General features: G+C 45.1%; 1 protein-coding gene across 1 annotated transcript in view; it reads right to left on the reverse strand.

Moving 5' to 3' along the window:
* Positions 1-16712, reverse strand: part of LOC126474794 (peroxisomal leader peptide-processing protease-like) — a 787868-nt gene that overhangs the window by 99922 nt on the left and 671234 nt on the right. Inside the window, exon 5 of the mRNA XM_050102270.1 lies at positions 7716-7870. Within this exon, the coding sequence (XP_049958227.1) occupies positions 7716-7870 (155 nt within the window). The remainder of the gene's footprint in view (positions 1-7715; positions 7871-16712) is intronic.

Here is a 16712-nt window from a genome sequence, read left to right on the forward strand (position 1 = left end):
TAACGTGGTTGTGTTCCCCATATTCTTATGTTGTGGCGATTCACTCTTCTGCTTATATCGAAGGTAGCCTCATCAATGAACGAAAAACGTGAAAGAAAATTATTGTATTCCGTTTCCATGCCCAAAATGAAATCACAAATATCTACCTGTTGCTGCCAGTCACCATCATGAAGGGCTTGTAGCAATTTATGGTTTCAAACACAAATGATGTTGCAAGGCACTCCAGCAAGATACATGATGAACGGATAACATTCAGTTGCCACGACGAGTAGACTTCCGTGGGCGACGTGCCAAATCTTGTTGAATGGGTCCTGATGGAACACACGGGATGATCTGTAGATTTCTCCTCACATAAAAAGCCAATGTTATGAAACTGCTAGTGCCATCTTAGAATGCTTTAAGCTGTTGGAGGTGTAGTGCACGTCCTCTCGACGGTAATCGTGGCGCACAATTGTAGCTGAACTGAACGTGTTGAAACCGAGAACGTAAAACGACTGTTGTTGTTGTGTTATCGCAGTTTCTAGTCGAGGCACAGAGGCAACTATGGAGGGAGCCAGCGAGCCGTACAAGGGAAACCCTAGCGATGACCTCACGAACTAGCAACGTGACTCATACCCACAAGTAGCATTAGCTGCCTACAACAACGTGTGAGAAATTAAAATCAATATCAATATGTAGTTGCACACAATTCAGCTATGTGAAATAAGTGTTTGCAAAATGGTGAGAAACATCCTTCGATACTAACACTCGAGTTCAGAAAAAAAGAACACCTCGAACGACTAGAGATAGGACGTTCACATTCACAGTACATGTACATTAGTATGTTCTGCAGAAATTATTAACATTTGAACCATGTCGGCCCGCGGGTTCAGGTCAATCTCGATATCGCGGCGCAACACCGCCCACCGGTAAAATAAGCCAGCGGCTCTCGTTGTCGCTATAAACCGAATGTAATGGATTAGTGTGACGAGAAGACTTGCAGGATGCCTCGCAGACGTGTGAGCGAACTGTATCGTCACATCAGTGTGTTTGAAAGAGGGCGCATTATTGGCATGAGAGAATCTGATGCATCCATCCGAATGCTATTGCAGGGCAGATCTGCTTCCTCCTCGGCTCTGGTGCAACAGTGGAACAGTGTAACACATCGTTCACTATCAGGGTTGACAGTCCATTGCCGTTATGGCATGGGGTTGCGTACGCATCGTCCACTTCTCTGCCTACCTTTGACGAATGTGCAGATATATGCTAGACGGCAATGGTGTACAGAATAACGTCACTGGGGACAGAAATAGGATAAGATAGTGTTTTGGAATGAATCGAGCTTCTGTCTGATTAAAAATGATGGCCACATTTCGGTTCACTGCATACAGGGGGAGCAGCATCAGAGTGACTGCATTCACACAAGACATACAGCACCAACTCAAGGCGTTATGGTGTGGGGTGCTAATAAGGTAATGGTGTGGGGTGCTATTGGGTACAAACACAAATGACAGATGGTGTGGTGTGTAGCCACAACGTGTGGGCGCTCTCATTAGGGATGGCGGTTGTCGCTGAAACAAACAGTTTTCCGTTCTATCGGTTTTTTATCAGTTACTGTTAAAAGCGCTCAAAACAAGCGGTTTCTGAAATAACCGATTTTCGGATTTTTATTTGTTTTGTTACGTGTAATAAACGCAGAATTCGAACAAAGACTGAAAAATTTTGACTCTCTCTGTTTCAAGATACACAGAATAAAAATATTGAATTAAATAAGCAAATATGAGGAAACGTAGCCTCTCCACCGTTAGTTGCTTTTCTCGAAAAGTGATAAGTCACCAAATACTACAAAAAATCAGCAGCATTCTTGCAATTGATTCTAATTTTTTGAAACCCTACTAAAATTATGTGGGGACAGGGAATCGTACGATTGTTCGGAGATTAAGAATAGTCAGTGCTAAAGGATGAAAATTGAGGTTAAATATCTTCAATATTTCGCGGCCCTGTCAGCAGCTGTATAAATATTAATTTTAATTTTAATAATGAACAGCCTCAGTTGCACCGTTTACCTAGAATTTACCTAAGTTTCAGTCGGGATAACCCAACCTTCTTCAGAATAACAGTATCTATTGTTTGTCCATAGTGGACGTCGTCAAGCTAAAACTACAAATCCATAAATTATCGTCAAACTGTAAAACTTATCTGGCACTGCCTCGGCCCCACTTCGCGACCGCGATGCGGCAGCACTCGTGGCTGCGACGTCCACTACGGACAAACAATAGATTCTGAAGAAGGCTGTGTCATCCCGCCTGAAACGTAGGTAAATTCTAGGTAAACGGTGCAACTGAGGCTGTTCATTATTAAAATTAAAATTAAAATTGAGGTTGAAGAACTATGTTTTTCGTGTTGATTTGTCTGTTTCCAAGGACCATATTACGTAGACACAGGCAGCAGATCAACTACATTTTATTTTTATTGTGTACTATATATTAACTGTTGTTAAGTTTTTAATTTAATACTGTTTCCATAATTTCGTTCCTCTTTTATTATTTCACTGAAATGGTAGACAAATCTTTACTCATTTAAAGAAAATAACGCATTGGACTTCATTGCTACGTCACTTCGTAAAAATATTTCCAGACTGGTGCCTTGCTGCAATACAACGGATGTCCGGGGGCAGTTCTTGCACGCTGCCCGTACACGCGTACCTTAAGCCACGATACACGGCAACAGGGACATTACTGTCTCAGCAATGCTCAACCAATTCTTATACCATGTGTTTTTGTTCGTTTCTATCCCATTCGAGATGATCACCGGATTACAAACACCTCACTGCACGACTTAACGTATCCGTGCTGGCACACTCGTCCACCAGCTGGGGTACTCAAAGTTATGTGTCCGCTGGGTGGCTCGCCGCCTAACAAAAGACCACGAAGAGCAACGAAGTACTATCTGTGCGAAGTTGCTAGCGCGTTACGAGGCTGATCGTGACAATGTTTTGTCCGACGTAGTCACAGGCGAAGAGTCATGGATTCGTAGCATCGAACCGGAAACAAAACGGTTGTCCATGAAGCGTCGCCACACCATCTCTCCTCTCAGAAAAAAGTCGAAAGCCGCACCCTCGGCCTGCAAAATCATGGCGACGCTCTTCTGGGACTCTGAAGGTTTAGTCTGTTTGATGTCTTCCCTCATGGTGCAACGATCGACTCGGAAGTGTACTGTGCTACCCTCAAGAAATTGAAGAAACGACTTCAGCGTGTTCGTCGCCACAAAAAAACGCAAACGAACTCCTCCTTCTCCATGGCAACGCAAGGTGTCATATGCAAGTCTGCGCACCTGAGAGGAACTCACAAAACTTCGTTGGACTGTTCCTCCTCATGCACCCTACAGTCCGGATCTCGTTCCTTCCGACTTACATCTTTTTTTCTTTTGCTCATCAGTCTACTGACTGGTTTGATGCGGCCCGCCACGAATTCCTTTCCTGTGCTAACCTCTTCACCTCAGAGTAGCACTTGCAACCTACGTACTCAATTATTTGCTTGACGTATTCCAATCTCTGTCTTCCTCTACAATTTTTGCCCTCTACAGCTCCCTCTAGTACCATGGAAGTCATTCCCTCATGTCTTAGCAGATGTCCTATCATCCTGTCCCTTCTCCTTATCAGTGTTTTCCACATAATCCTTTCCTCTCCGATTCTGCGTAGAATCTCCTCATTCCTTACCTTATCAGTCCACCTAATTTTCAACATTCGTCTATAGCACCACATCTCAAATGCTTCGATTCTCTTCTGTTCCGGTTTTCCCACAGTCCATGTTTCACTACCATACAATGCTGTACTCCAGACGTACATCCTCAGAAATTTCTTCCTCAAATTAAGGCCGGTATTTGATATTAGTAGACTTCTCTTGGCCAGAAATGCCTTTTTTGCCATAGCGAGTCTGCTTTTGATGTCCTCCTTGCTCCGTCCGTCATTGGTTATTTTACTGCCTAGGTAGCAGAATTCCTTAACTTCATTGACTTCGTGACCATCAATCCTGATGTTAAGTTTCTCGCTGTTCTCATTTCTACTACTTCTCATTACCTTCGTCTTTCTCCGATTTACTCTCAGACCATACTGTGTACTCACTAGACTGTTCATTCCGTTCAGCAGATCATTTAATTCTTCTTCACTTTCACTCAGGATAGCAATGTCATCAGCGAATCGTATCATTGATATCCTTTCACCTTGTATTTTAATTCCACTCCTGAACCTTTCTTTTACTTCCATCATTGCTTCCTCGATGTACAGATTGAAGAGTAGGGGCGAAAGGCTACAGCCTTGTCTTACACCCTTCTTAATACGAGCACTTCGTTCTTGATCGTCCACTCTTATTATTCCCTCTTGGTTGTTGTACATATTGTATATGACCCGTCTCTCCCTATAGCTTACCCCTACTTTTTTCAGAATCTCGAACAGCTTGCACCACTTTATGTTGTCGAACGCTTTTTCCAGGTCGACAAATCCTATGAAAGTGTCTTGATTTTTCTTTAGCCTTGCTTCCATTATTAGCCGTAACGTCAGAATTGCCTCTCTCGTCCCTTTACTTTTCCTAAAGCCAAACTGATCGTCACCTAGCGCATTCTCAATTTTCTTTTCCATTCTTCTGTATATTATTCTTGTAAGCAGCTTCGATGAATGAGCTGTTAAGCTGATTGTGCGATAATTCTCGCACTTGTCAGCTCTTGCCGTCTTCGGAATTGTGTGGATGATGCTTTTCCGAAAGTCAGATGGTATATCGCCAGATTCATATATTCTACACACCAACGTGAATAGTCGTTTTGTTGCCACTTCCCCCAATGATTTTAGAAATTCTGATGGAATGTTATCTTTCCCTTCTGCCTTATTTGACCGTAAGTCCTCCAAAGCTCTTTTAAACTACGATTCTAATACTGGATCCCCTATCTCTTCTAAATCGACTCCTGTTTCTTCTTCTATCACATCCGCCAAATCTTCACCCTCATAGAGGCTTTCAATGTATTCTTTCCACCTATCTGCTCTCTCCTCTGCATTTAACAGTGGAATTCCCGTTGCACTCTTAATGTTACCACCGTTGCTTTTAATGTCACCAAAGGTTGTTTTGACTTTCCTGTATGCTGAGTCTGTCCTTCCGACAATCATATCTTTTTCTATGTCTTCGCATTTTTCCTGCAGCCATTTCGTCTTAGCTTCCCTGCACTTCCTATTTATTTCATTCCTCAGCGACTTGTATTTCTGTATTCCTGATTTTCCCGGAACATGTTTGTACTTCCTCCTTCCTTCAATCAACTGAAGTATTTCTTCTGTTACCCAGGTTTCTTCGCAGCTACCTTCTTTGTACCTATGTTTTCCTTCCCAACTTCTGTGATGGCCCTTTTTAGAGATGTCCATTCCTCTTCTACTGTACTGCCTACTGCGCCATTCCTTATTGCTGTATCTATAGCGTTGGAGAACTTCAAACGTATCTCGTCATTCCTTAGTACTTCCGTATCCCACTTCTTTGCGTATTGATTCTTCCTGACTAATGTCTTGAACTTCAGCCTACTCTTCATCACTACTGTATTGTGATCTGAGTCTATATCTGCTCCTGCGTACGCCTTACAATCCAGTATCTGATTTCGGAATCTCTGTCTGACCATGATGTAATCTAATTGAAATCTTCCCGTATCTCCCGGCCTTTTCCAAGTATACCTCCTCCTCTTGTGATTCTTGAACAGGGTATTCGCTATTACTAGCTGAAATTTGTTACAGAACTCAATTAGTCTTTCTCCTCTTTCATTCCTTGCCCCAAGCCCATATTCTCCTGTAACCTTTTCTTCTACTCCTTCCCCTACAACTGGATTCCAGTCGCCCATGACTATTAGATTTTCGTCCCCCTTTACATACTGCATTACCCTTTCAATATCCTCATACACTTTCTCTGTCTGTTCATCTTCAGCTTGCGACGTCGGCATGTATACCTGAACTATCGTTGTCGGTGTTGGTCTGCTGTCGATTCTGATTAGAACAACCCGGTCACTGAACTGTTCACAGTAACACACCCTCTGCCCTACCTTCCTATTCATAACGAATCCTACACCTGTTATACCATTTTCTGCTGCTGTTGATATTACCCGATACTCATCTGACCAGAAATCCTTGTCTTCCTTCCACTTCACTTCACTGACCCCTACTATATCTAGATTGAGCCTTTGCATTTCCCTTTTCAGATTTTCTAGTTTCCCTACCACGTTCAAGCTTCTGACATTCCACGCCCCGACTCGTAGAACGTTATCCTTTCGTTGATTATTCAATCTTTTTCTCATGGTAACCTCCCCCTTGGCAGTCACCTCCCGGAGATCCGAATGGGGGACTATTCCGGAATCTTTTGCCAATGGAGAGATCATCATGACACTTCTTCAATTACAGGCCACATGTCCTATGGATACACGTTACGTGTCTTTAATGCAGTGGTTTCCATTGCCTTCTGCATCCTCATGTTGTTGATCATTGCTGATTCTTCCGCCTTTAGGGACAATTTCCCACCCCTAGGACAAGAGAGTGCCCTGAACCTCTATCCGCTCCTCCGCCCTCTTTGACAAGGCCATTGGCAGAATGAGGCTGACTTCTTATGCCGGAAGTCTTCGGCCGCCAATGCTGATTATTTATCAAAATTTAGGCAGTGGCGGGGATCGAACCCGGGACCGAAGGCGTTTTGATTATGAATCAAAGACGCTACACCCTTTTTTTTTTTTTTAATCTCATTTTGATCGCTTGTGTTCGTTTCATCTGCTCGGGGCGGACGTCGTAAGACATCCGGTTAAGTTCGTTGTTGATCGACTAACTCAGTTTTTTTTTTACAGAGGGCAACTAACCCTCTGATCGAACACGCTGAGCTACCGTGCCGGCTACCTCTAGACCACGGGTACCTCCTTGGATCTATCTGGCCCAATGAAGGATGCACTGCGCGGGGAGCAGTACGTGGATCATGGGGGGAAGGAGGGGGGGGGGGGGGTTAAAGCTGCAGCAAGACGTTTGATTCCGACATCGACGAGTAGAACTGGTGGCATGTAGGCATACGGGCCCTCCCAGAAAGGTGGCGTAAGGCCGTCGCGTTGAACGGAGATTATGTTGAAAAACAGAGTTTTGTAGCGAAAAGAGTGGGAAATAATACGGTGTACTGGTATCCTGAATAAAACCAACCGGTTTTCAGAAAAAAACGAGCAGCATTACTTATTGAACCCCCCTCGTATAAACTGCATTGCGTAAGAAGACAACAGGTTTATTTTATAACAGAAATAAATCAATGAGTTGTCTGCATTCTTCCGATATTACATCTCTGTTAAAGTTATCGTGATGTGTCTCTGGCATGAATGAAAAAAGCAGAGAAAGAAAATTTTTCATTTTTAGGCTACGTATGAAAAGAATAAGAAAGTGCGGTGGGACCATGCAGTGCTAATTGCAGGGAACAAGATGCGTGCCGGCCGCGGTGGTCTAGCGGTTCTAGGCGCTCAGTCCGGAACCGCGCGTCTGCTACGGTCGCAGGTTCGAATCCTGCCTCGGGCATGGGCGTGTGTGATGTCCTTAGGTTAGTTAGGTTTAAGTAGTTCTAAGTTCTAGGAGACTGATGACCACAGATGTTAAGTCCCATAGTGCTCAGAGCCATTTGAACCATTTGAACAAGATGCGTAAACAAGAATGTTGCACACAGACCGCAGAGAAGACTTTTGCTCGTGTGACTTACGGTGCGGGCTGACCACGAAGTGGAAGGGCAGCAGGGCGTCGGCCTCCAGGCGGATGCCGGCGAGCGCCAGCGCCACGGCGCAATGGAACGGCTGCCCTCGCCAGTACGCGGTTGGCGCCAGTACCAGGCCCAGCAGCTGGCGCCGCTCGCCTTCTCTGTAACACCGGAAATCGGCACAAGTTTTCTCTCACCTATCGTTCACGACAGAAACACTCGCGTCTGGTGACTTGCGTAGAGCAGCGAAGCTGCGCGAGTCACCAGCTGACGTGGTCACTCGGAGCCAAAGGCATCCCAGACAGCGAGTAAGACAAGAAAGAATTCGGTAAGTGTAGCTCAAGAACAGGGAATCAGGAGATGAAAGAGATGAGCACTGGAAGTGTTGTAACGCAAGAATGCTCACTGTCACCGAGGCTGTTTAACATATATGGAGAACAATTGGTAGGTAATGATGTACAGGGTGCAAGCGCCATTGTAACCGGAGGAGAAAGGATAAAGATATGAAATAGGTGGAGCATCAAGCAGTACTCGCGGAATCAGAAGAGGAGCTACAGCAGATGTTGTAGAGCATTGCAAGAAGGGGCGAGAAATATGGAATGAAGATAAATATAGGAAAGACGAAAGTGATGAGAATAAAACAAGGAAAACGCCAGTCAACGTATTCTTAGACGGAAAAAGATGAAACAAGTAAAATGCTTTCTGTACCTGGGAAGTTTAAGGACATGGAACTGAAGCTGTACAGAAGACATATCTACTGGAAAGAGAGCATTTAAAAAAGTGAAACAGTTGCCAACAGCTACAAGGATTCCAGTGGAGCCGAGGAAAAGATTTTCTAAATGTTATGTCTGGAATGTAGCCTTGTACAGCAGTGAACCATAGGCAGTTAAAAAGGAAAAAGAAAGATTTTTAGAAAGTTCTAAAATGTGGTTACGGAGAACAGACTGACAGACTTAAGAATGCAGAAGAAGTGAAAAAAAAACAGAGGAGGAAAGAATATCACTGAAAGTGATCAGGAAGAGAAAAAAATAATGACGGGGACACACACTGTGTAGCAACCATCTAAACTAAACTCCGCCCGAACAGGCTATGAAGGCCCAACGGTACCGACCGTCCGCCGTGTCATCCTCAGCCCACAGGCGTCATTGGATGCGGATACGGAGGGGCATGTGATCACCACACCGCTCTCCCGACCGTATGTCAGTTTACGAGACAGGAGCCGCCACTTCTCAGTCAAGTAGCTCCTCAGTTAGCCTCACAAGGGCTGAGTGTACCCCGCTTGCCAACTGCGCTCGGCAGACCGGATGGTCCCCCGTCCAAGTGCTAGCCCAGCCCGACAATGCTTAACTTCGGTGATCTGACGGGAACCAATGTTACCACTGCGGCAAGGCCGTTGGCGTAGGAACCATCTGCGCCGGCCGCGGTGGCCGAGCGGTTCTAGTCGCTTCAGTCCGGAACCGCGCGACTGCTACGGTCGCAGGTTCGAATCCTGCCTCGGGCACCCAAAGGAATGAGTGGAAGAGAACTGAAATGATGGATGACATTAATAGAGGCTAGCAAATCTCCGCGTTGTGGCTCTGATGGGCCGATCGGGACCGACCGACCGCAATGCCATTCGCTGCCAACGGCGCCATCGGATGCGGTATGGAGGTGTATGTGGCCAGCACACCACTCTCCCAGCCGTTGTCGACTTTCTTGACCTCGAATACGCTACTTCTCACTCAAGTAGTTCCTCTCTTGGCCTAACAAGGCTGAGGGCACCCTATACAATCCTCCGCCCAAGGAAACTTCCCTGGCTGTACCGGGAATGGAACCTGGGTCTTCTGCATAGCAGCCAGGCACGCTGCCCACAGGGCTGGATTAGAAGAGGATGAACGTACAAATAGATGAACGATCACGCTCAGACCAGGGCTAGACAGGAAACCTCCGATTGAAACCTCACGTAGACAGATACGCCAAAGACGAAATAAAAAGTTCAAGATCAACATGTCTGACCATTATACTGGAATTGTGAGGAATCTGATCAATAGCTTCATATACAGAAAGGAAGTAATGATTGTAAAAATGTCTGCGATCTTAAAGCCTGTAGAGAAAAACCATAGAAGGCTAACGCCTACTTATATACGGAGAGACTAATTTGCCTACTTCTGCTACCTCGTGTGAACACGATTAGAATGCGCCGACTCGATGTTGGTAAGATCTCTGACTCTGAATCTATATGGGCATCGTGGGACACTAAAATCTAAATACGCTTTTCATGCAGTTAACTTCCTAAATGAGTGGAACAACTCGGTACTTGTTTCACTGAAATCATTTCGTGATTCTTCCTTTCCTTTCCCACAAATGTGTGAACGAGGAAGAGACACGATTTGCAAGGAGTAGACCTCGCCACTCTACACACACAGGCCACATATAGTAAGCAGAATCCCCTTTACGTTTTCAAGAAATGCACGCCAGAGAATCACTGCGAGGGCAGAAACACTGCATGATTTTAACTTTAATTTTAGAAAGAACCTTAGTTTGTCTGAGGCTGTACCTAAGAAACAACCCACAGTTGAAAAAAGTCTTCTGACACTCGACAATCAGCATCAATCGGCAGTCGAATCTGGGGATACCTTATGTCAGCTTCACAAAGCGCTTACAAAACACTCACAAGTGTTCGACGCTCCGAAGAGAAACATTGTAGCCACTGGTCAGCAGTGAGTGCCCATAGGAAACTATGTGGATTGCTGCCGCCGAAACATGCATACCGTGGTTCGGCGCTCGCAGTCAAGAGTTGACATTGTGGGCTTTCAAAAATAATAGAGAATCGTTAACTGCCACGCACTGCACACCTACACCGAATCATCGAAGTTTCTGCCACGTCTACAAAACAAAATACCCTTTGACGTTAATCTCACCAGTAAGTAGGCCTACGACTCAGTTTAAGTGCAATCTGACTGTTTATGGCTGAGTTTAGTCACAATAAAACAGTAAAGAACTCCACTGCAATATACGTACGAATTAATTTAGAAACACTTTTGCACATTAGTGAACACAGCGTTATAAATCACGAGACAGTTGCGCAAGACTCCTTACTTCTAGAAGCAGGTTTCGTTTCCTTAAAGTGCTGCTGCAGTAGTTCGGTGATTTGAGGGCTTGACTGACAGGGTATTAAAAGTTTTGTCTGGTTTTGTTGTCTAGGGGCTGGGATACATAGTCGCCACATTAGAAGCCAAATACTGTTGAGTCTACAGTATACAATATGAATATACATATGAATCGAATGGTCGAAGGTTCCTATCACTCGGCAATTGCGAATTTTGAATGTAACATAGAAATTTATAAATGAAAGACTGCAATTAAAAAAAAATCTGTAGGTACTGAGCAGGTATTGAGAGGAACGGGGAGGTTGTGAGGGATTGTAGGCCACTCTCACTTTTGATTCGGTGTCATGCTGTTTAATGTTCATAGGGAAGATGATACTTATTACTTGGTTGCTATATTTGATACGATCTGACTTCATTCATATGATGAAATGATTGGCAGCAGTTAACGCTCTTGCTTATGTACTCTAGTGGAGGAATAGCAATAACTTTTACCTGCATTCAAAGGAAGATTTGGATTGGATTGTTCAGGGGAGGAGACCAGACAGTGAGGTCATCGGTCTCATCGGATTAGAGAAGGACGGGAAGGAAGCAGGCCATGCCTTTTCAAAGGAACCATCCCGGCATCTGCCTGGAGCGATTTAGGGAAATCACGGAAAACCTAAATCAGGATGGCCAGACGCGGGATTGAACCGTCGTCCTCCCGAATGCGAGTCCAAAAGGAAGAGGGTGCCGAGTTAATTGACTGCAGTAAAAGTGTACGGCGACTAAGCGCCGGGGAGAGCGTTTTTTTTCTGTGGAACCTGGGTGAAAACGTTTGCAGACTGCCAAGTCCCTCGGTCTCACTGTGCAGACACACTGGGTGGCGCCGGTCGGTCAGCGGCCGCGTCCAGGTAGGCTGACTAGCGCTGAGGATTCGCTGCAGCTATGAGCAGAGCATTGATGACAGGCAATAAAGCAGAAGATGGACCCTTGTTGGGTAGGAAGCCGATGAGACTGCTGTGAGTTTCTGCTAATTTCCGTGGGACAGCCCAGGCGTCCAGTCTCTGCTACAAAACATATTTGTCAAGGCATGAGGCTTTTAGCGTGTTTATGGCCCTCCTTTGAAAAGTTAGAAATGAGCAACAGAAGAGATGCTTTTAGCAAATACATGGCATAAACGCGTGGGAAAGAGGCCATGAAACTGAACCTTTTTTCCTTTTCTCCCCATTAATTTTTAAAATCGCTGGTTGGTCAAATCTGCGTATGCAGATCAAGGGGCGGTCTCCCAGCTTCGAATGCCATGCTCCAGCTCGTGATTGGCTTGTGCTAAAGTGGGAGTAGTCTAAACATGCAAATTTGCTATGCTACTGAGCTGGCGAGGAAAGCTACGAGAAAGAGAAGAACACATTCTTGTACTGGTGCTGCGCTAGTAAAGAATGGCAGGTCTTTAGCTAAACGGTGAGACTTGTGTCCTTTGCTAGTCTGCCACTTAGAGCCTGCGCCAGTCACCATATGAACCGTCAGACATACTGCTTCTTGCATCATGAACACAACAAGTGATGCGTGGGTGTACTTATTTGTTTCGGCCGTCCAAACATTTGACATATTCCGTCACACATAGTCGTGTCACAGAGTCAAATTGGTTTGACAGACCAGCAAACGGGTCCACCTGCACACTGGAGTCTACCGGGGTTTCAGAGGCTCATAGGAAAGTACCTGTGTTCCGAATCAGCCGACTGCGAGACCGCGTGTTTGCATACTTCCGGGCGCGCGCTTTTAATAACAGATTGCCGCTGTCTGTGACTTCAGTTGGCGACCGCGTCGTGCTGTCCCTGCCGAAGGGTAAAGCTGGTTGTAGGTTGTGTTTCAAAAATGAACAGCTTAAAGACAGAAGTGATCACACTTTCTGCAGGACCTGACCATCATTTTGCAGGACAATGCTCAAGCACGTACAGTGCAAGCTGTTACTGATTTGCTTGACTGATGGGGCTACTAAATGCTATACCACCTACTGCACTCACCTGAATTAAGCCCTCGTAAGTTCAACTCGATTTGTAAATTGAAGGGAACACTTCATGGCATTCGCTTCAGAACTGCTACAAATTTGTCGGGCAATAGACCGCACCGCTCGAACTGTCAACACAACTGGCACTGCTAAGAGTATCCTACAAATTCCACATCACTGGCAACGTGTTATACACAATGCTGGTGACTACTTCGAAAGTCAGTAAAACTTTGAAACACGTATCTATTTTGAACGAGCTGTAAATAAATAGTTTCCACTATTGAAGTTACAGCACTCGTATTTCGTAACCGCGAAGCATTGCCCGATTCGTAATATCTAACATAAATTTAAGTGTTTGGAGATGTTTCCTCAAGACATTTGTGTGGACTGTAGCCTCGTATAGTAGTGAAACATGGACTATGAACAGTTGAGACAAGGAGAAAATAGAATCTTTCGAAATGTTGGGTTACAGAAGAATGTTGAAGTGCAGATGGGTAGATCGAATAAGAAAGGAGGAGATCTGTTGTGTCCAGACAAGACAGCCTAGACACAATGAGAGGAAGCCGAAAGGCACGCGCTTAAACTCACGCAGGCTGGCGTGAGGTCTGAAACAGGATACGTAATGAATGCTATAAAGAAAAGTACGTAGCTTCTGGAATACTTAACTTTAATCCACATTTGTAGAACATCGCTCTTGATGATACATTAATAGAATCTCAATATCAATTGAATACGGCGCCTTGCTAGGTCGTAGCAAATGTAGCTGAAGGCTATGCTAACTATCGTCTCGGCAAATGAGAGCGTATTTGTCAGTGAACCATTGCTATGAACATCGGCTGTACAACTGGGGCGAGTGCCAGTACGTCTCTCTAGAACAACCGTGTGGTGGCGCTCGGTCTGCTATCACCGACAGTGGCGACACGCGGGTCCGGCGTATACTAATGGACCGCGGCTGATTTAAAGGCTACCACCTAGCAAGTGTGGTGTCTGGCGGTGACACCACAAGATCATTATCATCATCATGATTACCATCATCAATTTGAACAGTTCCCGGTCCAGGTTGAGTCTGTTTGGAACATAAGCCTCCACATTTAGTCCTGTTTTCCCACCATATCTACATGTGTTTGCTGTGGTCCAGTCCTCGCATAATTTTTCAACACAGTCCTCCACACCTTTCACCTTGGTCTTTCTCTTGGTCCTTCCCTTTACATCTCCATTTCCACTGTCTTTAAGAGCCCATACCATCTCAGCTTTGATGTTTCTCTCCTGCTCAGCAAGGGTTTCTCTTTCTGTATGTTTCTTACCTTTTCGTTCCCCATCTTCTGTCTCCTTGTTACTCCTATCCTCCTATCCTACTCGTGAGGATCTTCATTTCACATGCCTGTAATCAGCTTAAACCTCTTCTCTTCATTAACCATGTTTCAGATGCATAGGTCAGTATTTGGATGTAGTAACGTCAGTATATTACTTCTTTGCTTTTCTGTGGGATGTCTTTATTCCAAACCAGTCTCCTCACACGTCGCAGGAATGCTTCTGCCCATCTGCCATGTTCAATTATCTCTCTTTATCATTTCTTCCATTTTTCTCTAACACGCTTCCCAAGTACTTGATACTTTCTACCTTCTTGAGTTGTTCACCTCTAGTCCTAATTGCGCTAGTTGGTCTACCTTTCTTTCTAGTTGTAACCAGGATCTCACATTTGTTGACATTAAATTTCATTCCATTGTGCCTCACAATTTCTTCCAAAGCATGGAGCTGTACTTGAATCTCCTCGTCCCTGCTTCCCCAGATCATCGCCGGCCGGGGTGGCCGAGTGGTTCTGAGCGCTTCAGTCTGGAACCGCGCGACCGCTATGGTCGCAGTTCGAATCCTGCCTCGGACATGGATGTGTGTGATGTCCTTAGGATAGTTAGGTTTAAGTAGTTCTAAGTTTTAGGCGACTGATGACCTCAGATGTTAAGTCGCATAGTGCTCAGAGCCATTTTGAACCCAGATAATCGAGTCATTTGCGAACACAATTGCTTCCATCTTCTCTTCTCCAATTTTTTCTCCCACCTTAGTCATTATTTCATCCAAGCCCACAACAAAAAGGAGAGATGATAATGCACACCGAGCGAGGTGGCGCAGTGGTTAGCACACTGGACTCGCATTCGGGAGGACGACGGTTCAATCCCGTCTCCGGCCATCCTGATTTAGGTTTTCCGTGATTTCCCTAAATCGCTTCAGGCAAATGCCGGGATGGTTCCTTTGAAAGGGCACGGCCGACTTCCTTCTCCATCCTTCCCTCATCCGAGCTTGCGCTCCGTCTCTAATGACCTCGTTGTCGACGGGACGTTAAACACTAATCTCCTCCTCCTCCTCCTGATAATGCACTACCCTGTTTCACCCCACTTGTTTGCTGGAAACAATCCGTCCTTTTATTTTCCACTCTTTCATACAACTCAGACTTCCACACTAGGTACATATTCTTCACTTTGCTAGCTTTCTCTTTTTCTACTCCATTCTTTTTAAGTGCTTCCCAAACTTTTCTGGTGGAGATGCTGTCAAATGCCTTCTCTACAAGGTGTTAACGTAAGAGCGTGCAAAAATATAACAGGACATAGAGAATGCTCCACTGAACAATTTGAGGTAGGAAAGGTGGGGTCAGAGAATCCAGCTTAAGGAGATATTGAAGGAAACTTGTCTACTGCTTTGTGTAGCATTACTGTTTTCCAGATTATTTATAACTAACATGGGGTACAAGTTTACACGCATTGTGCTGTTTATTTACATGTACATTCTTTATTTCCTGCAAGGAAACAACGAGAACGAGGCTAAGTGCCAGGAAGTCACGATGCAGGTTTTGTTTACTTTACTTCTCCATGAGGTGGCTCTTTTGTATCGTATTTACATTGTCCCATGACAGAACGTGCTATGAATCAACGACAGACCCATTCATTACTCAGTGCTATTCAGACGTACAGTACAATGCGATGGAGCAGTACCGGAGCAGTTTCGCAGAACTCACAGACATTGTGAGGTAACAGGCGAATTGTGGCGCCCTGAAAATATTCGAAGTTTGGAGTTGACGTGGACGTACGAGCTGTTCGGTGGACGCGGGCTGCTCTGCAGGCTGACCACGTGGTGGCGGACGTTGGCCGAAGACAGAGGGGTCCAGCCCGATTGCGTGGCTGGGAATTCCATGCTGACGTTGTGACGAGGACTGTGCTTTGTGTCGATGAAGGAGATGTCTATGCCGGGAGTGCAAAAATTGGCGGACTTTGTGAAACCATAATAGCAGACATTTCACAGTTCTTATAAAAATTAAGTGTAGCCAGATGAATCATGATACCTCAAAAAGAAACATGTACATTACCATTAATTGCACGACGATCCTGATGGTGTAATCAGATTATCAATATCTTTATTACACTACTGACCATTAAAATTGCTACACCAAAAAGAAATGCAGATGATACACGGGTATTCATTGGACAAATATATTATACTAGAACTGACATGTGATTACATTTTCACGCAGTTTGGGTGCATAGATCCTGAGAAATCAGTACCCAGAACAACCAACTCTGGCCGTAATAACGGCCTCGATACACCTGGGCATTGAGTCAAACAGAGCTTGGATGGCGTGTACAGGTACAGCTGCCCATGCAACTTCAACACGATACCACAGTTCATCAAGGGTAGTGACTGGCGTATTGTGACGAGCCAGACCCGTACAGGACCTGCAACATGCGGTTGTGCATTATGCTGCTGAAATGTAGGGTTTCGCAGGGATTGAATGAAGGGTAGATCCACGGGTCGTAACACACCTGAAATGTAACGTCCACTATTCAAAGTGCCGTCAATGCGAACAAAAAGTGACCGAGACGTGTAACCAATGGCACCTCGTGCCATAACGCCTGGTGATATGCCAGTATGGCGATGACGAAT

Source organism: Schistocerca serialis, chromosome 4 (genome assembly GCF_023864345.2).
Source record: "Schistocerca serialis cubense isolate TAMUIC-IGC-003099 chromosome 4, iqSchSeri2.2, whole genome shotgun sequence".
NCBI lineage: Eukaryota > Metazoa > Arthropoda > Insecta > Orthoptera > Acrididae > Schistocerca > Schistocerca serialis.